Source organism: Anser brachyrhynchus, assembly GCF_964034855.1.
Source record: "Anser brachyrhynchus genome assembly, chromosome: 2".
NCBI classification, from domain to species: domain Eukaryota; kingdom Metazoa; phylum Chordata; class Aves; order Anseriformes; family Anatidae; genus Anser; species Anser brachyrhynchus.
Genome location: NC_137695.1, coordinates 146,585,073 through 146,609,182, shown reverse-complemented (window position 1 = coordinate 146,609,182; position 24,110 = coordinate 146,585,073). Strand labels below are relative to the sequence as shown.

The 24,110-nt window shown below is 38.5% G+C and overlaps 1 protein-coding gene across 1 annotated transcript in view; it reads left to right on the top strand.

Annotated features, from left to right (window-relative positions):
- The window catches only part of EIF3H (eukaryotic translation initiation factor 3 subunit H), an 85,514-nt gene that overhangs the window by 60,555 nt on the left and 849 nt on the right, over positions 1 to 24,110 (top strand). The window contains exons 3-7 of the mRNA XM_080582036.1: positions 8,041 to 8,208; positions 9,694 to 9,793; positions 11,182 to 11,331; positions 19,241 to 19,361; positions 22,058 to 22,190. Coding sequence (XP_080438162.1) covers positions 8,041 to 8,208; positions 9,694 to 9,793; positions 11,182 to 11,331; positions 19,241 to 19,361; positions 22,058 to 22,190 — 672 coding nt within the window. The remainder of the gene's footprint in view (positions 1 to 8,040; positions 8,209 to 9,693; positions 9,794 to 11,181; positions 11,332 to 19,240; positions 19,362 to 22,057; positions 22,191 to 24,110) is intronic.

The window sequence follows — 24,110 nt, the reverse complement described above, 5'->3', positions numbered from 1 at the left end:
CACGCTGTTCTTAAAATTTATTTTGTAAAGGAGGTGCTCAGTCAAATAAGTTACTGTACCAAACAGTTGAGCTTGGGTTTTGACCATACTGGCTCCCTTTCGTGCCTTTAATCTTACTTTGAATTTTAGCACCTAGAATCATATTCACTAGACTGAAATTGTATAAGTAAAGGCTTCAAGGTGCTGAAGTTGATGGGAATGCTTTCCTAATAGAAAACATTTGATGCTTTCCCTAGGAATTTGATTTTTATTAGGAAATCAGATTGCATCTTCTTGCTCTTTTACAAGGAAAGCAACAATTAGGTTGGCCAGATGGCAGTTTTTAGTAGTATAATTTACTGCTATTGTGACAATGTAGTGCTGATTGAAACTTTTTTTTATTGATTTCAATATTGGACTAGATGCATCTCCAGCCAACAGCCAAAAATAGTAGTGTAGTAAGCCAAATGGAAATTTTAGATACCAAAAATGTTTACCTGCCTTATAGGAGGAGATTGAGGATTAAGTGATGAGTGTTTGTACAGTATGTGAAGATGTAGCTCTCTATATAAATGTCAAGAAAACTACTCCAGATATATGGTGGAAAACATTCACAATGTGTTCCATTTGTCTCATGACAATTCCTTCTTAAAGATCATTGTTAACAAAGTAGTGACGTTTGTATTGCTTGACTTCAACTTTAACTTCAAAATGTTAGTTTAGAATGGATTTCTGCATTAAAAAATGTTTTTTAGAAGACTCAAGTGTTTTAGTATTTCTGGAAGTTATTCTTATGCTTTTATCCTTTGGAATACTGTTGCAAACTTCAAAAGACAATTTTGGAAGTCATCTTGATGGTCCTGCCCATCTCTTCTAGGCTCTTCTTGAGGTTCAGGTGTGTTTGTTTAGAAACAGCACAGGTTTCCTTTACCTTGAGTTGTGTAGGGAGTTGTGCAGTCAGTAAGATTTAGTTAGCTTTTCCAACGGCTTATCTGAGCATTCACTTACGTTTTAATAAAATTACACGATAGCTTGATTGGTTTGATTGCCTCCTTACTCGGTGGTTATGCGCTTAGAGTGAAGCCCCGAGCTCGCTGTCAGTGAGCACTGGGCGAGTGCCAGCACATGTGCAGGAAGTGGTGTGCTTCCATTTGCTGCTTTACGTTGTCCTGTCACGCACATCCCCATGTTCCCCATTCCCTTGTTTTACTCCTTTCCTCTGGAAACTTGTCCGTATCCTTCTTCATTCCCACCACTGGCAGCTGCCCCTTCCTGCCTTGCTTCCTCTGGTAGGAAGCGCAACCTTGTGCTGGGCCACGTCTCGGAGCAGCCTCTGTCGAGCACCGAGCTAGTGGTTGGGCGATCACTGCCTCTCTTGGTGTGGTCCCGAGCTCCAGGACAGCCGCCCCTGCACGTGCAGTTACTGCCAAGCCTCCCATCATCAATTCTGGTGGAGAGTGTGTGTGGGCAACTGCTGTCTGCATCGGTAATAAACAGCGGTCCAGAAGCAGGTGCTTACATCGGGGGGACTGTCTCCCCTTAGAAGCACTCCAGACACGTTTTATTTTCATGCTCCTGTTCCTTGTTGCCATTCACCTACAGGTTAAGATACCTCCTTTAGCTGTCATACACTTTTTCTGCACAGCTCTCATTTGACATCGCTCAGTGCTGTGGTAAAACTAAGGTTGAATTGTGATCGGCATTAAAAATGAATGAGCTTGCTGAGCCTGCACAATTAATAGTTAATTTAGTTTTCCCTCTTTTGTTCCTCTCCCTTTCTTTCTCGTAAAATGAAGGTCTTCGGGCTTAAAAAGTGTTGAGAAACTAGCAAATGATCATGTACTCATAGAAGACAGCTGGGATTGCTCTTCATACAGCAGCAGCGTCAATGTCATAAATGGAGGTGATTGCTCCAGATTTGTTTCAATTTATCCCATAGTCTCTATTAAAATAGAAGAAAAAAAGAAACTAAAACATTTGTGCTTTTCCAAGGGCATGCAGTTTTTTCACCAGAATTCCTAACTTATTAAAATGTAACAATTCCTTAAGAAAAATTTAATTCACTTTGGACAAATTTATTCTGCCCTTCTTTCTTTAATCCCTGAATGTAGCAAATGAAGTGGAGTTGAATCAAGTCTTTTGACTCACTTTTGTTTTTGTGGTCTTGTGATTGACTATGACTCTTGGACTTTTGCCTATTTTCAGGTGATTTTTTTCCCATCCAGCTATTCACAGGCCCTGGTCTGCTTAGCTTCCAAGTCTAGAGGAGATCAGGTGCTTTCAGCCTGCTATAGCAAAAATGCATAAAATAGAGTACTGTTTTGTAACCGACTTGATATTTCAGAGGAGGAAATGAATATTATAGAGGAAGGCAATATTTACTTTTAATTTTTTTTTCTCCCTGAATAGGTGAATTGTTGAGTTACTAAGCTTGTGCATTTGTCTTGGGAGAAAGTTGGGGGTTGGATATAGATAAAAATCTGCAAATACATGCATACATGTGTGTTGTAGTCTTAAGCTTAAGAAATATGTTTCAGTGGTATCTAAAGGCTTTTTCAGGTGAAATATTGCCATCGCTGGAATTAACCGTTTTCTTGTTTTCTTATTTCTCTTTGCCAACCCCTCCTATTTTTTATTTTTTCACCAGAATAAGTTGGCTGTTGTGATGCTTATATTCGTATTTTCACAATTTGAGTTGCTATCGATAGAGGCAGTCCATGTGATTCTTAGTTTTTTAGACAATTAATTGAGATTGTATGTGTGGAGGGAAATGAATTAATCTGTTGTCTCCATAATTCTCTGCGCTTAATTAAATTAAATAAATCAATTTTCCTTCTTTTCAAATGCATACGCTAGTTCCTTGAACTAGCATCTGCTAACTTGTTTTAGTCATTGAAGATACTGTCTGAAGCATACATGTGGTTTGGCAGAGCTTAATATGCATAGAAAAAACAGAATTTTTTGTGCTGCTAAAAAGTACCATGGAGTGTATAGCACTTGTTTAGAATGCTCGCTACCACATGGTAGCACTTCAAAAGAGACAAATTATTGCCTGAAAAATACTCGCCATGTTAGAAGCGGTGCTACAAAAGGGATATTTTGGCTGGTTGTCAGTATAGCTTGACCAGAATAACCAAAATTGGCCATGCCCGTGTTGGTTAAATTCAGAGAAGTGTTGGTGCAGAAGCTGGTTACTGTGTCTTTTGAGAGACTTCAGTGTATCTGTCTTTTGAGTGCCCAAGGTTCTGCGAGGAAATAGTATTCATCCTCAGGTAGTCAGGGCAGTCTTTGAGGGGGCCCTTGGGGGTGAAAGGTGTGGGAAAGGTCTCAAAATTGTTCTTGAAATCACTTGAAATCACTTGACGTGCCCTCGTGAAGACACATGTAACTTTTGCTGCTTGAATTTCTAGCTGAAGCACCAATTTGCTGAATATGAGTCAAGACAGACACCAAAAGTGTGAAATCCAGCCTGGAAGTTATGGTAACAGTAGAGGTTTTTAGTTTCTTTCGTAATGCCACGGGTGTTCAGTGGGTGCTGCAGAGAGCTGGATGAGCAGCAATGCCAAAGCAGTCCGCAGCCCATGGTACTGGTACGAAGTTCTCTTCTGGGGAGACATCTTGGTTGCCACCTTTCAAACCAGACTTCTTAAGATGTAACAACTTAAAATAGGTTTTGGAAATTGAGGTCCTACACGTCTAAGGTGCCGTCAGATGCATTGGTCAGATCTGCACATCTAGTTTTTACCAGTAGTCTGAAGATGGGCAGCTGGAAATGCATCTCGTTGATAGTAACAATACCTATTTCAGAACTGAATTTTGGCAACCTGTACATCGCTATGTGACTTCCTAAGATATGGATTTTAATAATTCGTTTATAAAGACATTAAAATAATACAATTTTAGAGTGTTGAATAAACTTGCATCATGTGTCAGGCTGCTACAAGAACGCTTGTTTTGGAAGAGTTTTAGAAATAAGCTGTTACTTCAAGCAGGATGTGAATTTGCCAATTGTTTGTGAACTCCAATGCCTTAATTTGTTTGTATTTTAAAATCACCACATCGACTGTTTTTTTTTTTCAGTATCTCAGTTGATTTGGCCTATTCTGAACTTAGGTTTTCAGACAGTGAAATTATTGACTGAGGATGTTTTAAGGTGTTTAAGCAATATGGCTGAGTTGTCCCCAGTGTTAAATGGGTCACCACATCACTGATGAACACATCAGTGTTCAGTTCTTGGCCTCGTCTCTGTTCTATTATATAAATTTGGGTATGTTATTTTCTTATTGTTAACATAGGGGATATACCTCTTCTGTGTTAAAACCTAGGTAGTTTCTAATGTTGCCAGAATTTTTTGGAAAAGGAGAAAGTGTTGATGTTATTTTAATATTTTCTTTAATCTTGTACAACAGGTTTGTTAAAACTTAGTATAAATCAGGGAAAAAAAATACCCACTAAACTACTTCAATAGTCTCTTCTGTTTCTGTGTTCAGTTAAGGGATTTCGTTAGTACAAATTCACACAAGTAGCAGTCAGATTCAAGTAAAGCACCTATTCTGTACAGTTTTGTGCTTTCTTTTCCAGCTGTAGATAAATTATAATAATGCTTACTAGCTGCATTGATTTTTCTCCTTCCCTTCTGCCTACCTGTTAAATTTGTTTGCAAATATGCAAAAAAAAAAGAAGGCAATTTTAGAGGAAGAATACTTTTTTGTTATCATTAAAAAAAAACAAAACAAAACAAAACAATTCTGTTGAAAAAAACCCACCCTTGCAGGTGCTCAGGAGATGAACGTGGGGTCCTGTATTACGGTATTCCTGTTCTCAATGTGGGAAGCACAGAAAAGTGCAAACGTGCCTGATAGCTTGCCTCATCAGAACAGATAGTTTCCTTAAAATACAGGTTTCACTGTTTAAACGAAAACAGTCTTCTAGTCTGATTGACTATTCCCCAGCCCTTTTCCGTGCTCACGTAAGTTCTGGGTGTTCTCAGTCTTGGCGGCACCTTTGCAGCGTGGCTAAGGAAGGAGGAGCGTACCCACGTTTCCAAATCCTGGGCTTTGAACCAGTGAACTCCTTGGTGAAGTGCCTGACTTTCTCCAGTTCTAGCAGAATGGGGACCACATAGGAAAAAAGCTCTTGCCTAAGCTGGGCTTAACTTGTAGGTAGAAAGATGATGTTTTGTAGATTGGGCAAAAAATGTAAAGAAAAGGTGGCGATGATAACAACAAAAGCAACTTGGGGGCTGTTACCCATTTGTGCAAGTTGGCAGCTTGTTGGAGCTATCTAGCAGCTAATACGTGTTATAAAATATATATGTTTGGTTAAAAGAGTTTCCATTTCTCTCTGGTGGGGACTGCATCATGTTTTAATTTCTGCAGTTGTTTTCCCAAGGCAGAGATGTTAGCTATTGATGCTTTATTGGTTCTTTGAGATTTTTCCGCTATTGCCTTCATTATCATCTAACTGCTAACAGTCTTCGGAGGAGAAATTGCTGACTTGAATCTGGATGGTTTTCAGCGAGTCCTTTTTCTTCTACGTGATATCTCAAACTTGTGTTCAGTCACACGCTGCTGGTTATACTGCGTTTAGAAAAGAAGTTGCCCTGGAAGTTAATTACAGGTTACCTCTCAGTGAATGCTTTTAAGAGTATGATATGCCTCATTCAGGTTTTTAAAGTTTTGGATGTTTTCTTAGGGTGTTCCCTGTCTTCAGCATCTCCTTAAGATCTCTTAAGGGAGAAATTATCTGAATGGGTCGACCATATGATTTCACAGGAATCTGTAGGTAAAATATCTTTTTTCCATCACCGTGTGGCTACCTGTACTTAGTGTCCTCAATTGCAAGAGAATCTCCACTGCCAGGAGCAGTATAACTCAGCTGTCTAAAAATCCACACTTAATTTAATTCTCAAAAAAGGTTTTCTCTCTCCCAACTGCTTTTGAAAATCCATACCTATTTTTTTTTTCCTTTTCATGATTTCATCTAGCTGGAAAGCATTTAACCATAATTTCATGTCTTAGCATGTCCTAGCAAGTAATGTCAAAAGCAAGTCTTACTTGCTTTTTACACAGATGAAACTTTAAAAAACATTTTTTAACCAAAGAAGCCTATTCTATCTGAATTTTCCACATTTATTAAATATATCATGCTTTTTCTATTCAAAGTCATGGTTCCTGCAGTAATCTTATAGTTCTGGGCAAAGTTTGTGTTTAATAAGTTTTATTTTTAAAAGGGAGAGACTTAATACCCCCACCCCTGATGCACACGCAAAAGAGGAAACAATAAAACGTAAATTTAAGGACTGGGATGCTCTGACAAGCTGGATCTTGGTTTTGCTTTTGTGAGAAAAGTGGGAAATGTCTTGAGGTACTACCTGCTGAAGCAGCACAGGCTGCTGAGTAAGGAGGATTCGTGGAAGTGGCTAGTATTTCTGGAAGCTGTGCGATGAAAGGGGGATTAAAATGTATTTTATTTCAGTCTGGCAAGGGGGAAGGTTTTCATACTGACATCAGAATAGCTGTTTTCATCAGTTCAGACTACTTAGCTGTCTGTCCAGAGGAGTGTAGTGGCATCCTTACATCTGCCTTGGTTTGGTGACAGCCAAGAGGTGCAGGCCTTTTCCCTGCATGCAGCACGCGGGGTTTCAGACTGTAGCCTGGATGGGTTTGTGTGTTAGTTTGGGATGCTAGATTATCGTTGGTGTCCTGGGTGAAACACAAATTGTAAGTCATGTATGCTAAAAGATTATGAAATAGAATGCAAGCACCAACATATGCTGATGGAAAAAGTCTGGAAGTGATCATGTAAATGTATGTAGATTACTTTAAAAATACAATTAACAAGATATGGAGATGTGAAAGGGCTAGCAGGCTGCAGAATTTAGTTTGTATTTTCTATGATAGTTTGGAAAATGTTTGTCCATTCTTGAAAAATCTCTTTATATCTTTAAAGAATATAATTGTTTTTTCTGCTGGTTATGATATGAAGTGGGGTCTGAACACTTAGCACGTTCTGTCCTCTAATTAAGTTGTTGCTCTCTTTTATAATGAATATCATATTTTCATCTGTGCAAGGAGAAGCCATGGGAAAAAAATAACAAAAATAAATGCACGGGATCGAGTTGGTTTTATATTTGTGAATTTGCAGCAGGATTGTGTAGTATTGCATCTGATTTCGTAGGAGTTGGCTGTGAGCATGGGCACACTGAAATCTGCTCCCTTATGTATAGTCAGCAGGCACAGTGTCTGTCTGAAAGGTCTGGTAAGTGATAAGGTGTGTGGATCTGCTTGTTAGGATCATCTTAAGCGTTGCTTCGTAGAATGCTCTTCCATCAAGGCAATCTGTTTTAACGAGGCATGTGATAGAAACAGAATTTTATTCATCGGTACAATAAAATATTACAGCTATTGGTGTAAAAATCAACAAATTTTCTCTACTGTTTAAAATGTGTATGGTTTGTATACTGTGTGTGTGTATAAAAAGAAGAAACAGTGTTAAGAACTTAAGAACAAATGGAATCAAAACTCTCTGACAACTATAGCTGGTGCCCCAAACTACAATACTGAAAATGTAGTTCTCAGTTATGGTGAAGACTCAAGTGAGTTCTCTCTTATTTCTTATATACATTAAACAATTTTCCTTTTGATTCTAAAAATTATCTAATTCCTGACAGTATTATAACTTAACTCATGTTTTTTTTTTTTTTTTTTTTTTTTTACAAAATGGTAGATTGCTACTGCTTAGTGAAACCCAGTATCTGAATTTTTTTTATGAATGAGCAAGGTAATAGACACTGTAAATGACACGTAACAGTTTGTTGATCATGTTAGCAATTAAGTCCAGCTGAAAAAAGAAAAAGTCTGCTTACTTAGGCTAGTCTTACTCTCTGAGGAAGCTCTGGATTCTCCTGCAGATAGTCCAGTAGTGAATAAACAAACTTCTATGCAGTTGCAACAATGAAAAAGAAAAAAATACGGTTCAGTCATTTAATATTAAACTCTCTCTAGAAATAGTACGGGTTGTGTAAGTTTACTTTTCAAACATGCTTTCTGTTTAATCTAGTTCAATACCAGATGGAAATGATGCGAAGCCTTCGCCACGTAAACATTGATCATCTTCACGTCGGCTGGTACCAGTCCACGTACTATGGCTCTTTTGTCACCCGTGCCCTCCTGGACTCCCAGTTCAGTTACCAGCACGCAATTGAGGAGTCTGTAGTTCTCATTTACGGTTAGTATGAGGTTTCCTTTATTATTCTTTTCCCCTCTTAATATTATTACTACTATTTTTGTATTCTGTCTTTTGCCTGTAAGAGTAGCCTGGCAGGCCTTTTCAAGTAAATACCAACCCTGTGTCTACGGCAGCCTCAGCAGCAGCTAAGTCTAGACAGGGTTTCCTTCTTTCTGTTTATTTTTCTTGCTATCAGAGCCCTGATGTGTACGTTTTGGAATGCTGGAGTAGCTGCTTCATTTTTATTCCTTCATCTCCCCTCCCTCGTCGGAGGGGCTGGTGGAACTCGACCAGATGTCTAACAAACCCCGATTGCTAGCGTGTCTGGCTCTGTACGTGACTGACCAATCATGACACGAATTGCCAAGTTTTTTTATACCTCTGACAGAAGCATACAAAACCTGGACTGTTTCTTAGCACAAAGATTTTTTTCTTTTCTGCCTATTTAATGGTGTTTCCTCAAGCTCTCCAGACCAGATGTTCTGTGCTGTATCAGAACCGTAGGCAATTTAACAGCTTTATAGCCTTCCCCCTCCCCAAACACTCACAGTTTGCCATATCTGGCAGACTTGCATATAGTTTCCAGCTGAGAAGTAAATGTAACGTCCTGAGTATCTGTCAGAAAAAATACTAATGAATACGATCAATCTTATGAGCTGCCCCAAAATTGTTTCAGTATGTTAACAATTGGATTACAGTAAAGAACAAGTTGTTAAAGTATACTTATATTGGCTGGAAACATTGCATCATCAGACCTTGATGAATTTTCCACTTGTTTCAGTCTATTTTGGTTTTCATTTTATCACCGATTGCTAAAAGTTTTACTGTGTTAAGTTTCAGACAACATGAATGTTAACACAGCTTTTATTCTAATGTTGGCATGCTTCAGCCATTATCATGCAGCAAGTGTTAAGCTTCTTTGTCCTAGGAATGTAACAGTTTGTTTAGAAAATTTCCCCCTAAGTTCCGTATAGTGTGTCAAGGCAAAATTAATCGTTTTATATACCGGTTACATTGTTGTGCGTGAAGCACCGGGGCAACTTGATCTGAATCGGCTTATTGCAAATCTAAAATATTTTTTTTATAAAATGTTGCTTAACGAATATTTTGATTTACTGCATAATAATAACTAGAGGGAAAAATATTTATTTAAATGAGGTAGCTCTTTCATGAGTTATGTAGATAGTTCACATGAAGGAAAAAGAAAATGTGAATTAGACCATTAATGGGGGAATAATGTCACGAGTAGAATGGGTCTATATCCCTCTGTGTTCACCAAGTTATGTTTATTAATTAGCCTCATTTTATATAGTTCAGCTGTATTTTACATTTCAGTACAATACACTTACTTTGGCTATGGTCTCCATTGTGTTGTCTGAATTTTAAAATAAGATTTAGATTTTTTTGCCTCCTGTTTGTCATTCATATACTGAAATAAAAAGCAGTCTGGGGTTTATAATAATCTTCCTCCATTTTTGATTACAGATCCTATTAAGACTGCCCAAGGGTCTTTGTCACTAAAGGCGTATAGGCTGACTCCCAAGCTGATGGAAGTTTGCAAGGAAAAAGACTTCTCTCCAGAAGCGTAAGTAATTGAAAAGAATGTTTTCTCATAGTTTTACCTGGATTATTTGGTAGGCAGGAAGGTACGTGGGGTGATAAAATACTGTATTTTAAAAATCTCGTGTAATAGCGTGTGCTGGGGAAACCGGATAGATTATGTGTAGTGATACAGTGTGCCAAGAAGGAACAAGGTCTATCTTTGGGCGTTTAAATAAAGGCAGAAGTGGGGGAACTTGGACTGATTTTGGAGATGGCCAGTGGGCCAGCTGTAAGGAACACGGTGAAGGTAGCTGTGTATGGGAACAGAGTCAAAAAAATATTGGGGAGGGGGGAAGAATAAGGGAAATAAAGTAGCTAGTCTGTCTTTGAGCTCTTTTTTTCCAGAACGAAAATTGAACAGGTATTCCAGAATAGCTGGTCTTCTATATTTATTCCAAATTAACTCCCCCACGTGGACACAATCTTCTGGAATAAAAGTAGGATAATTATTCTGTTTCAAAAGAGTAGTTGCTTGTAGTAGAGGTAGCACTGAGTTGCCTTCTTTTTCCCCAAACAGCTTGGTGTTCAACAGCAAAAGCCCAAGCACTTGTTAAACTGTATTTGTTGAGGAGAAACTAAATCATTTCATTGTTCTATGTCTAAAGATAACATTTGCATAATGAACAAACAAATCTGGTGCTTAGTCAAGAAAAAAAGGGGGCAAATGTTTTTGTTTCAAAATTCCCTATGCATACACGGAAGTTAAGGATATATTTGCTTAGAAACTTATATATCATGCCTTTATTTCCAGATTGTATGGAAGGTTGTCAGTATCTACTTTATTGTAAAAGAATCAAAATATTTTATGTGTATTTAAAAAAAAAATACTCTGCAAAGTTATGTTTTAATATCCATCATAGAATTTAATTGTTCCAAAACATACTATTCTGTCAATCTGATTTTGATCAGTAAAATTCTTAATTATTTAGGTATTGGGGAGAATGTTTTACATCGTAGTAGTTACAACTTTAAAGCTATTTCAGTGTCATGTGGTAACTAACTGTTCACTTCTGTTTAAGAAACCCTGATGGTAGGGAAATCAAAAAAGCATTTTGGAAGGGGCAGAGTTAATCCTGTCAGTGCAGTCTTTTGCTGGAGGCTTTTTCATGTAAGTAATGTATTAGCGAGCAAAGCAGCTGCTTGACTTCTGAGAATTTTTGCTAGAGCAGCTTTTCCTAGTCTTTGTAAACGTGAGGTTTTGCCATGCAAATCTTCTCTTACCAAAAGACTAGACTCTTGCTTGATTATGGAACCCTGAAAATTGGGAGTTTTAACAAAATTGCCTATTTAATGTAGCTGGAGCAACAGTTCAACAAAATGAGCAAGGCAGTTACTGGTTATTTTAATAAATATTTTTAACTTGTTTCACAGCTTGAAAAAAGCAAATATTGCTTATGAAAACATGTTTGAAGAAGTGCCCATTGTAATTAAGAATTCATACCTGATCAATGTGATGTTGTGGGAACTGGAAAAGAAATCCGCAGTAGCCGATAGACATGAATTGCTCAGTCTGGCTAGCAGGTAAGTACTTGTTACAATAATGGATGTATTTTTATTCGCTTTCCCAAACCACAGTTTAACACCTTGGGTGAAATCCCAGTCTCATTACAGTCCATGGAAGCTTTGCATTGACTTTAATGGGGTTAAGACTTTACCCTTCGTATGTTTTTGCTGAAGGAAAAGCTGCGTGGTAAAACTATAGCATTAAATTCAAGGACTAAAATCAGTCTGCAATCTGTATTTACCTGTACTGCTTGAATTGTGTATTTCTCTCAGTAGTATATATTTCTTCACTTCAAGAAAATACCAGCATTCAGAAAATTAAGGCAAATAAATCTGTTAAATATTCTTTAATTTATGAAGTATTTCTTAGGTAATCCTGTATATGATTTTAATAAAAAAAAATATCACATTTGTCCTACTTTAGTTTGCAGGATGCACTTAAAAAAAATCATCTGTCTGAAAAACTGGCAAACATGCTCAGATTGATTTTTATGACGACCAGCATTCATAGTGTCAGAAATTAAGGGTTTTTAGAATGGTCTTCTTATAACTTTATCTAAGAATAACCCTGTTCCTGTAACACTTTGTTCTGAAAGTCTATTTGTGGTAACAAGGTAGGCGTGGCCTCTAGCAGTACGATCAGAAATTTGGTGGTACTTAAATCTTACGTGATGCAGTATTGTTAATTTGGTTATTATTGGGCTGATAAAAATAACGCGATGCACAAAATGATGCAGTATCTTGTTGCATAGAAACTGGGTTTATTCACTAGTATGTTTTCGGAGCATAACACTTTTTACCTTGAGATATTATCTGTCAAGGTTCTGATCTCCTCTCTTGACTCTGCCAACCAGATTAGCTGAACACGAGCAACCTCACCACGTGAGGCTGTTGTTAATGGTTTGGTATCACTAGCAGCCTATATACTGCTAACTCAGGCAGCAGCCTTCCGCTCTCTTTCCTTTTCCAGAGCTTACGTGCACGTGTTGAGGTGTCTGATTCTCAGAGAACTTGGGCAAGAGAACAGATCTAAGGTTGAACTCTGCCTGGGAATTTACTAATGTCACAAAGGATATTTAATTAAAAATTCTGTTCAGTACAGTTATTGTGTCTTTGCACCTTGGAATTAATTGATTGGAAAAGTATTTTTGCTGAGATATCCAAGCTGCCCAACTTCCAGACTTTATCAGGCTCTTTGCTTTGTCAAAGATCACAAAGCTTTTGCCATTTGAGGAGAGGGTGGGTGCTAGATGTGGGAGACGAGTAGGGTCTATCTACCACTTTACTGTCAAAAGGAGGACGATGCTGAGCATGCACCAGGTGTCCAGACGATAAGACAGTGTTGGACGTGTTTGCTTCTGGGGGTTTGTTCCTGTTGGGAACAGGAAAGGAAATGGAAAAGGGTTGGGATTCCCAGCGACCTGGGTCCTAACACAGGCTGCTACTAGTCACATAGCACAATTCTGGAAATGGAAACGAGTTTGAACAGATCACAAACCACAGGTGAAGTTTTTCATCGGCTTATCTTTTGTAGAGCTGTGCTGTACTGCTACCCTGACTCAAGTCAGAAGATAGTAACCGTACAGATTACTTTTCTTTCTGGAATGACAGTGTTGGAGTTGTAGCCAGGTAGAAGACAGGCTTTTGTGTTGATCCTCTCAGCAGAGATGAGAGAGAGAAAAACATGAGCCCAAGAGAAAAAGGGAGCTCTCCATCATTTGTGCTTAGGAATCCTTCTCAACACGGAAAAAAGGAGAGCTTTTTCTTACTGAATCGAAGTTTCTTTTCAATAGGTGTTTTCTTAGACCAGCGCAACACTGTTGTTGACAGTGACACACGTGGAAATGGATTATTGATAAACCTGGTTGAAAGTGCCTTTTCAGTTCATTGTGCTTCTCTGAATTTACACAGTTACTATCCCGTATACTGACAGTAATTTCTTCAGCTTGCTGAAGTCTAGAACTTCCTAATAACGGGGAGCTCAACAAATTCGTCGGTTTTCAGAATTACGTCTCTTGAACTGACTCTCCTGGCAGCATTCCTTTCTTGCTCACCTGGTCTATTGGAGGAGCTTAAGGTGCTTAGTTTGATTTGAAGCAGGCTAAAGCTTTGGGAATTACACCAGTGGGTTTGTTTGGAGGCTATTGTATGTGCTTTTTTTTTTTTTTTAAATTCCTTATAGCTGGTTTTAGTTACCACGCAGGTTACCTTCAGTGATATCTTAAATTGGTATGACTCAACTGGCAAATTAGAAACATTTTAATGCTCATTTACTCTTGTTAGGGTGATTTACACTGCCTGCCTAAATATTTAACTCGTTTTTACTTGAATTCAATTACCAAGATTTCTCTATCAAAGAATATATTGCCTGAAGTAGGGGAGTTCAAACCGCTGCTGTTCTGGAGTTCTTATTTTCATTTTGTATTTCCTTATTTTTGTCTTTAGATAGCTGTGGCTGAAACATCTCAGATATCAACTTTTTTTTTTTAATGTTGGTACGGGTCTTCCCCACTGAACTTTGCTGCCGCTGTAGATTTAGTTGGCAATAACTTTAAGGCTACTTTATTTTAGGGTTTGCGGTGGGTTTTTTTGGTCCTTTGGGAGCATCCTTGAACCTTTTTTTAATCTTCTGAAGCAATGGTTTTGGCAATGAAATTATTTACCCATGGTTATTCTCCTCTGGAGTGTTTGTTTCATCAAGATTCTCACGTGTTCAGCCACCCACCTTGTCTGAGTTTGAAGCTGTACCTATTTGAGGTACTTTGACTGCACCTTAATATCTTTTTCCTTTTGAAGTACATTTGTGATAATTGTGTAGTAGTAGTTTACTTTTTAAGCATAAATCTGTGTTTCTCGTCTGAAATGTGAATTGACTGGAATATTCTAGGGAGAGAAGTTAAAGGCAGAATAGCATACAGCTAGCAAGTAATAGCAAGTAAAGGCCTTTTGCTCAAACTGTTATCCTCCTGCTACCCTTAAGGACCAAAATGTCTTGAAGACCTTGGAGTACTGCCAGTCTTTTGATAGAGACTCAAGAATTAAAATCCTGTCAGATAATGTTCCAGATCTTCAGAGAAATAATTACAACCAACTTTCCCATTCTCATCCATCTCTTCCCTATTCTATTGATGATCTAGTTTAAATTAAAAAAAGCTTTTTTGTGGTCTAGCTTCATAATAGGGTTGTTCTATAATATCTCAATTTGTCTCAAGCAATTTTTCTAATAGTGTGCGTCAGTAGAAGCAAACATGTGCTGAACATTTACTGCAGTAACATCTCCTTGGCAGATAGATTTCTCAAACATCAGATGCAGTATTTTTGCAAAAGTGAAATAAGGAGGGTTACTTTGGCTTTCAAAAGCGATATTAACCTTTATACATTGTACTGCTTATTCAGAAATCTCAGTGTGCTTAACGGATTATTAAGATAATTATGAAAATCTCTAATTTGCAGATGGGGGAAGCTGACACAGAGAGGGTAAATGTGTTGCCCAAAGGCACACATCAAAGTCGGAGTAGAAAAGGGAATGGAGCTCGAGACTCCTGACTTACATATCTCATTCAAACAAAATCCTCTTAAAAAGAGCGCAGGTTGCGTTCAGGCTGAAGCGCCGAGATGTAAACAAGTTCTTCTGCTAAGCGGTGGGAACGTTCCTTAGAAACATTTAATCAAAAAGATGTGCTTTGCCCCAGCAGTACCTCTCTAATCCACACAAAGCAGCTCTTCCCAGGAGGAGAAACGCTGTGCAGGGTGGCACCTCTCCCAAAAAGCAGCGACTGAGAGGAGCCTCAGCACGACTGCTGGAAAGAGGAAAACGAGAGCAGCAGACACAGCATGTTCTTGGTGCTCCCTGTTCTCGTCTTCTTTAGCCAGGGTGCAAGCAAAATAAATGGACCCTCTCACCTACTTTATTTTAGGGTGACTGTGGGTGGTTTTGCAGGGTCATCTTTATTTGGATACCTCCAGCTTCAGTATTTCCGTAGTCCAAAATTAGGCCCATGGACCAGCATGGTTACTGATACCAGAGGCCGTGTGCCTCTTCTCCCTCCTGGGCCAGTGCAGGTAGGTGGGCTTCTCCAAAAGTGCAAACTATGAGGCCCGCAGGCCCTGCGTAGAGAAAGCTAAAACTGATGAGCAGGACATGGGAAGCTGAAAACGATGGGAATTGCTGCCTATTTTTTAAGCTTTGGTGTTTGACTTGAGGGCTGCGTTCTGGATGTTTCAGACCTTCAGCAAGTACATCTGAAGTCCTTTCTCGATTAAAGATGCTGAGGGAAATGTGGGCTTCATGTGTAGCTCCACGCTATGAATCCTACAGAAGCGGAGCCAGTTGAGGTTCCAGCCCCCAGCTGCTTGCATCATTCCTCCCCACTACCCCCATTTCATCTCTACATCCCTCCCACCCTCAAAGATTTTTATTCCCTCATCTGTTTTGGAGTTTGGCTGCACAAATAGCTTTGTGGAATAGTCTGGTGGAAAAAGTCAGGCTCCCACTCTTCTTCCCTTCCAGCCTTTCCCTCGGTCTCTCTCACTCTCTCTCTTTTTTTGAAGCCCCAACAGAGGGTGTTTTTGCATTTACAGTAGACTACTTCACTGAAACAGTTTAAAGTGTGCCCACGCAAACAGCTGAATCCATACAGCTGAGAGTGCTGTAATCCTTGGGCAAAGGGAGAGGGAGAGGCAGGAAGATGCTGATGCTGGAACCTCTTAAACTGGCTTTGCTGGCAAGAGCAAACCGCACCTTTGCTCTCTTTAAAATGCATCCATAAAGGGAGGCTCTGGTGGTATGAGCATTCCCGCACGCAGAGGGAAGCTTACAGTCAGGTCTTTTTGCCAGATCTGTATCCTAACAGGATGCACTCATGCAGTGAGTGATACGCGAGTTTAGTTAATATGTAGGTGATGTTTTCTTCTTCCGTGGGAGCTGGACCATAACACTGCCAAATGCAGTGCGCATCAGCCAGAATAACGAGAACTGTGACTGTTACATAGGGATTAGGGTAGTACATTGACAGGTTTCTACTTCCCACCCTCAGAATTATATGACCTTCGATAATCCTTCAATAAGGAATTGGAAATAATTCATGTGTCAAGGCCCTTTTTGGTGAGGGGTAATACCCTGTGAAGTATAAGGCTGTTACAGAAGTGCACAGCACCAACAATTACTTTGCAGGCCATGTTTTCTAGCCTGTTTTGCCTACAAGAGCAAGACTTCCCTTTGACAATTTGTATCTGTGCGTGCCTTTTTCTCATTTTTGATGTCGTCCAAACCACACAGATAAGTATCAAATGATAATTTCTGGAAGTTTGATAGGTGGCCAAGGGTAGGTGATCCCACCTGAAACACATATAGCACGGACATCGTTTTCTCAGCACCTGCTGTTTAGCTTTACAGGTCTGTTATTGGTCACTTCTTGCTAATCTAAATTTAAATTTGATGGAATAGGCTCACTAAATCAGCTGACTGAATTGCACCGATTGAAAATGCAGTTTCTGTATGACCAGTGCTGTCAGAACAACTTGTCACATGCACGTGCAGACCTGTTGTCTACCTTTCACTATCACAGAGCCCTGTAGGAAAGTTGAGTCTTTATGGTTATGCAAGCAGCAGTTATGTGCGCTTTTGTTTTTATTGCATTAAAGTGTAGGAGACATTTAGGTACTGAGTAGTGTGATTTTTTTTGAGATTTTCTATAGGGGTGCGGAAGGTAAGGAGATGCCTAAAAGAGCTTTTGGGCTCTGTGTGTATGGTGAGTTTTTTATGGGCTGGAGCAATGCAATTTAACCTTCTAAATCTCACCAGAATAAACTTCTGCTAAATAAAACTTACCTAAACATTGTACGTAGAGATTTTTACAAATTACTTTCTATTTCCTTTTATATATTCTTTAAGAGATGGAATGAAAAAGGGTATCGTATCAAGCACATGAGAACTGAGGAAAAAGCTTGTCCTGTATTTGGAGCATACTTATCACTTCATGTCTCAGTTCACATCTGTTTAAGTTATCTGTTTTTAGCTTTTTGTTTCCCTGGCAATGAGAGCAAACACTATATTACTGCAATGTCTAACAATAACTCCCTGTTTCAGTATTCTGCTGTACTAAGCTGGTCCCAGAGAGATTCACATAAAATCATTCTTTGTAACCAGCTATATTTCATACGGACACTATCTGTAAAATAATTATGTATTCCTGATGTCCGCATACCCTACAAGGCCATTCGTGTGTACCTGCATAGGCATTTCTGATAATATCCAGTTCTTACGCTAACTCGCTATAATATAAACTCTATAAAAACCTGAAAATATGCACACCCATGGCCATGGCAATATTCCACAGTTCTAAATATCATAATACTTGAAATGTTGAACTGAAAGGAAAAAGTACTCTAAGAAGTTTAAAAATAATTATTATAGTGGCGCCTTTCTGCTGTGTGTTGCTGAAGTCCTCGTCACCATCTGCCCCTGTAGTCAAGTGGAGGTTTAAAACTCTGGCTTGTAAATAAATTGTACTCGGAAATTACTGATACAGCCTTTCGTTGGATGAGCAGGCAGCTCAGCTAGTGAAATAGCTCTTCCAGTACTTGTAATGATGATAAGTTTCCTCAGCTATATTCTCAGCAGGTATCCTCTAGTGCCTCAGTACATTACCAGTGTCTGTCTACAGCTGTGAATTTTGTGGACTTGGTGAGTAATTTGCACTTGAAAAGGGATGCGTGTAGTATCGCACGTGTGGTTCCCTTTTCACATTATGCCTTTATTTCCTACTGGCTCTTCCAGTTAGAGTTTCCCCAGTCCGTAGGCTATAGGATGGTGGGAATGCATTGTAAAAGGCTGTAGAAGTCTCAGATAATGTGGAAAAGCAACAACTGAATGATAGGATTCTGACATAGAAGTGCACCAAACAGTTTTTATTTGAAAGAAACTCCACGAATACTAGCGGATTGCAGTTGAGGAGGAGAAGAATGGAGTTTAGCTGTTTGAGTCCTTGGTCTTCAGCCAAGTAGGACTGGGTAAGGCTTAGATTGGAGCCAACAAGCTAGCTGCTGGTCAGAGGGATCAATACAGCGCAGCGAGTATCCTTCTTTTTACTGCACTACCCTGTAAACACAATTTAGGATGAATACTGTCTCCATGGGCACCAACCTTAGAAGTTCCAAAACTTAAGACTTGGAAGCTATACCTTTAAGTTCCTGCAAAATACCGAATCAATTGCTAAAAATGGTTACAATAAAAGTTGTTTAACAGACTGCATTTGTCTGGCCAAGGCTGTAGATCGCATAACTGGAACTGGACGCGCCCAGCCTAGCTGCTTCCATGTTGCCTATGGTATGGAATGTGGAGTTGGCTGGGCTGGATGCATCGCTCCCTCTCAACAGCGAAAATCAAGTGTCTGCTGAACTTCCAGGCGTAGTTTGATAGTCTAGTTAATGAGATAGAGCTCAGAAGAATATTTAACTATCCCTGCTGCGGGTCGGAAATATTGGGAAAAGAAAAACAAAAACTAACAAGAACTTGAAACAAAACATCTCCTGGAACATCGTTCAGTGTTGCATGTCACCACAAAAGCGTCAGATGTTTTCTTTTAAACATTTAACCTGGATCTGTAATATCAGTGAATTCATGCAAGGCTTTTCATAACTATGAGTTTCATTGCAAAGACCAAAACATTTAAATGTGATAATTGCGATGTGGCAAAGACACTAGAGGAGGAGATGCCAGGTAAGATATCATCATATATATATATATATATGTATGTATATGTATATATGAACAAATATAACAAGAAACTGAAAAAATTTTTAAAAAAGTGCAAACTTTGCCATTAGTGCAGAAAAGCTTGTCAAGTGACTTGAAATGAATTTTCAATTTCAATATTTTGTGTTTTTTAATGAATTCAGTTTTTCACAAATGTTTTTTGTATTTCAGTAATCACCTAGGGAAGAGTCTGCAGCTGCTGATGGACAGAGTGGATGAGATGAGCCAGGACATTGTTAAATACAATACCTACCTGAGGAATGTAAGCAAGCAGCAGCAACAGAAGCACCAGGTTGGTAACAGGGAAAACCTGAATGAAAGGACTTTTTCCATGAAAGATCATTTTGAGGGGTATTATCCAAGACAGATGGGTTTGGATCTGGATCTAAGCAAGATAAAATTCTTTAAGAAACGTGTCCATTAAATACAGTTATAAAATGTTAGAGCCAGTGGGGAATCATGAAATGGATTCAGTTCTGCTGACACATGGTGTGGACTGGCTTGTCTTTGCTATTTTACGTTTTTGTTAGTGATGTACGATAAACAAAATCATTGATAAATGTGCTGTGGACATGAGGATTAGTGGATTAGTAAGTGTACTTCCTGCTCTTTCATCTCAAGTGAAGTGTTCTAAAGCAAACTCTGTGTTTTAATACCATCACATACAGTCATGCATCTAGGAGTAAAGAAACAGTCCAGACTGAAAAGACAGCGGACTGTCCTCTTACCAGCAGTGACATTTCAGTTGTGTTTGTATCAGTAGACAGTGATACTGATTAGGTGATGTTGGCTTTTAATTCCTAATGCCAAAAGAGTTGTTTAAAATCCAAAAGAATCTGATTAGGGAATACTGAGTGTGGAGACCTGCTGTAGGTGGCCCTGCTTGAACAGCAGGGTTGGACCAGATAACCTCCTGAGGTCTCTTCCAGCTTTCAACCATACTGTGATTTTGAGACTCTATTACTTTATTTGCTGTTGCTGCATTTGATAAAGCAATACTGTGCCTAATTATAGAAGAATGCTGGTAAATTGGAAAAAAGCTCTATGGGAATGATTTAAAAGCCTTGAAAGCAGATCTTAATGAATGCAATTTGCTTCATGTGATAAGTGAAGTTACGAAGTGACCTGCTTATTCAAGAAGTACCTACGTGAAAAATAAATTTGAACTCTTTAATCTAACAGACAGAGATATGACAAGATTCAATATTGGCCAACTGAAAGTGGGGCAGGCCAGTTTGCAGATAAAATATTGCAGGTATTGCTGTAGAAAGTAGCTAATTATTAAAGAGAGTACCTATGGCTCATGTGAAATGCTTCATCACTGACTACTAAATCAAAATTGGCTTTTCTCACTTAGATATAGCTTGAATAGGGAGTATTTTAAGGAAGCAGTGCTTAATCAGTGGTCTGTCCTGGCTTTGTGATTCCTGAGGACATAGAAGCTTCCTGCATGTTATCTTCAGAAAATTTATTTTCCTTTGCTGCCTAATTTGAGTAGAAAGATGGCATACACTTCAAAGGCTTTGTGAATAACAAGAGGTTCTATTTATTTGGAAAAGCAGACCCAAGTAGGTTCCATGGTGTCCCATTTCGTTTCTTTACTAACTATAACTGCTTTAGTAGTGGCTCATTGCAGCATAGTTAGTGGTCTTAACTTCATTTTTAAAATGGAGCAATTGTGATTAAGAGCAAGCCATTTCAATAGAGAATAATAGGCAGACTGCTGAGAAGTGAATGGGGTAATGCAAAGAAAGAAGAAGCTGCATGAAATTCACATACAAATATGGGCATTTAAGATTTTATTTTTAACAATGTCCAAAAACATGTATTTGTCACTACTACTGGAAAAAAAATTACTTCATTTCAGTATGCCACCAAGTATGAACTGTTCTCAAAACTCTTGTGCACAGATACATTTAAGTAAGTGAGAGAAAACACCCTGTACAATTTGGTTTGTTTATTTTAAAGAATTTTTTTTGTGTTGAGTATGAGGACTCTGGTGGACAAAGCTTACAACTTTAATTCCTGGCTCTGACATCCAGTACAAAATCTCACATACGTGTTTTTGAACGTATGTTCTTCTGCAAGAATAAATGTTTATCTAATAGCTTAAAAAATGATCAGCTGCCATAAAAACTGTTTGAATAATCTACATGGAAAAGGGAAGTGCTGAAAACAACTCTCAGTATTTTTTAATAGCAGGTTAATTTCTAAAAACTGCTCCTTTAGTATATCCTGTGGTAACCTACAAAGATGTGACATGGAAGTGGCAGAATATCTAAATAACTCAAATGGAAGAATGAACCATTTTACTTTGTTTCAGCCACGACTTTGTTCTCAGTTTAGAATTAATATTTTTTGGCTTTAAATACCTTGTTTAATCAAGTTCTCTTCCCCTTTCACATTAATATTGTTTTGACCTTTAACTTGCATTAAATTGGGAATTTCTATCTTTATATAACTATTTGAGATAATGGCTTCTTATACCTTCATATTCTAACCTTGTTTTCCTTTTTTTTATTTGCTTGGGGAGGTTTTATCTAGTATGCTGAAATCTTTCCATAAGATACAGTATTTACATCTACGAAAAACATTAAAAAACAATCCATACCACTTCAACACTGCATAATTTTCTAGTGCCTTATTTCTTTAAGGTGCTGACTTGAGAGTGGTGGGAGGGGGAAAAAAAAAACAAACAACAAAACAAAACAAACCAAAATTTTGATATCGGTGAATTGAAATAAACTGAATTGCATTTGGGGTTACCTTTTAGAGCTTGGGCTACTTTTTCATTTGGTCATTTTGTTTCTTAAATAAGGGGGTATTTGAATTTCATATGACTCTTTATCCTGTATGGATAAGTGCAATTTTGAAAACATACTTGCTAGTTGGGCAAAAAACATCTGAAAATAAATACTTATCAGTGCTTTGGAAGTCCTGTTGCATTGGAAGTCCTGTTGCATTCTGTTTCTGTTGCTTTATTTTCAGTACCAGCAGAGACGTCAGCAAGAAAATATACAGCGTCAAAGCCGAGGGGAAGCCCCTCTTCCTGAAGAGGACATCAATAAACTTTTTAAACCACCACAGCCCCCTGCAAGAATGGAATCACTCCTTATTGCAGGTAATGTCCCAGCAGTCTCTTTGACTCATCTTTTCATATATGAATGTTACCTTGGGGAAAAATGCAGTTATTACCCTAGAAGGCATCTTAATTGTTCATTACATTACGGTGTGATAATTTGGCGTTGATAGCATTCCAAATACTGTCCTTCATTTGGTCAAAGGCAGTGGTTTCAATAAACTGATCCACAGTCCTGGTGTCTGAAGTATTCAAAAAAAAAAAAAAAAAGTAGCTAAGAAAAACAACTTTATTGCTAACTTTATTTAGGCAGTCCTTGCCTCTGTTAGAAAGTGAGCTTCCACACACAGAACAATTTAAAACTGTCTAGGGAAGTAACTGAGGCGTGTTACAGGTACTGATAAGAACATACATGTTTTTATAAAAGTGGGCCACCGTGTTTAAACAGAATGGCTGTGTAAAGCTGTAAACTTGATGTATGGAGACTTGCTCCTTTTATTTCTTACTCAGCTATTGTAGCTAGCTCCTGCTTGACCATCTGTGCTTCACGGGTTGCTGGGAAAGGGCAGGAGCAACAGCAAGAGCCTCTTCCTGGCTCCGTTCTGAGAAGGTGAAGTGGGATTTGAAAGGAGAGCTAGAGAAATGCCCTACGGAGCTTGGCTTTCTGCGCAAATGGGTGTAGTGACTGCTGCAGTCAAGCTGCTCTCTGCGCTCAGCCCAGCTCCTCCCTCGACTCCAGAAGTTATGGGGCTGTACAGATGAGAGGCAGGAGTAAGCTGTTTGGGCTGGAACTATTGAGTCAGAGCAGAGCATTTCTCTGCCTCATTTTCTGCAGCCCTAAGTTACTGCGGACATCCCTAGGTGTTGAACTGGCTGTTGCAAAAGCTGAGAATTTTTAATTTCCCATAGAATTGAGCTCATTTCTTTGATCTTTATGGACAGAGTTCTAGGGAAACTATCCCCCATCTCTACACACCTTACGGTGAAGGAAAATGTAAATGAGAACAAAGCAGCGATATTTTTGGTTGTCTCACCCCCCAATTCCTTCAGTTTTCTGGTGTGCTGCGTTGTGTAGCCACAGTTCGTTACAAAACTTTGTGCCTGCCCCTTACCTCCTGGAAAAGCAAAAATAGCTGGGACCTCACAATGGCAACAGAGCAGAAAACCTAGATGTCCTGCTAAGTAATCTAAGTTTGGAAAATGTCATGAGAAATCAATTTTCTTTCTCTAAACTACAGGAGGCATTTTAGATCAGATAGTTATCACCATTGTTTTGCACTGAGAGAAAATTAAATAGAAGTCCTGGTAGTTTAGAGTACTGAAAGAGTAAGTAATTTGACATTAAAAAAATAATAATTAGATTAGTATTTTTTCACACTGCTAATAAGTGCTGCTTTTAAAAGAAATAATGTTCTTGATTTATTATTCTATCCAGAGTCTTTCAAAAAACTATTGTCTTGATAGTTTTTAACAGTAAATGAATCCTAGCAGCAGTAATGTATTTACACACTTGGCTGTAGCATAGCTTAGAATATGCAAAAAAAGTTTGTGTGCACACGTGTGTTATGGTAGTGTTGATATGCTTAAGATGAATCATCTCCTATAAGAAAAGGAATTAAAAACTATTATACTTCAAGGAAAAAAAAAGAAAAAACAGTTTTCAGCCAAAGCTTCATTTGTTCTTTTACTGTAGTCAGGGGAAGAATTGAAAGGATCCACTTCAATTCAGATGAAGTAAAGTTTGTGGATAAAGAATAAAACTTAGCTCTTTTGTCTCTGAGGCATTAAAAAACTTTTTAAATAGAGCATTAGATTGAGAGTTTATTGGCCTTCTAAAGAGTTTTAATTTTGATTAAACTGGCTTCATGTTTTGCTATTCCTAGCTAACAAGGGAAATAACTTGTAGCAGTTCTTGTATAAAAATGTTTTGATGGGCACATTTGATTTGTATAGCACTGACAA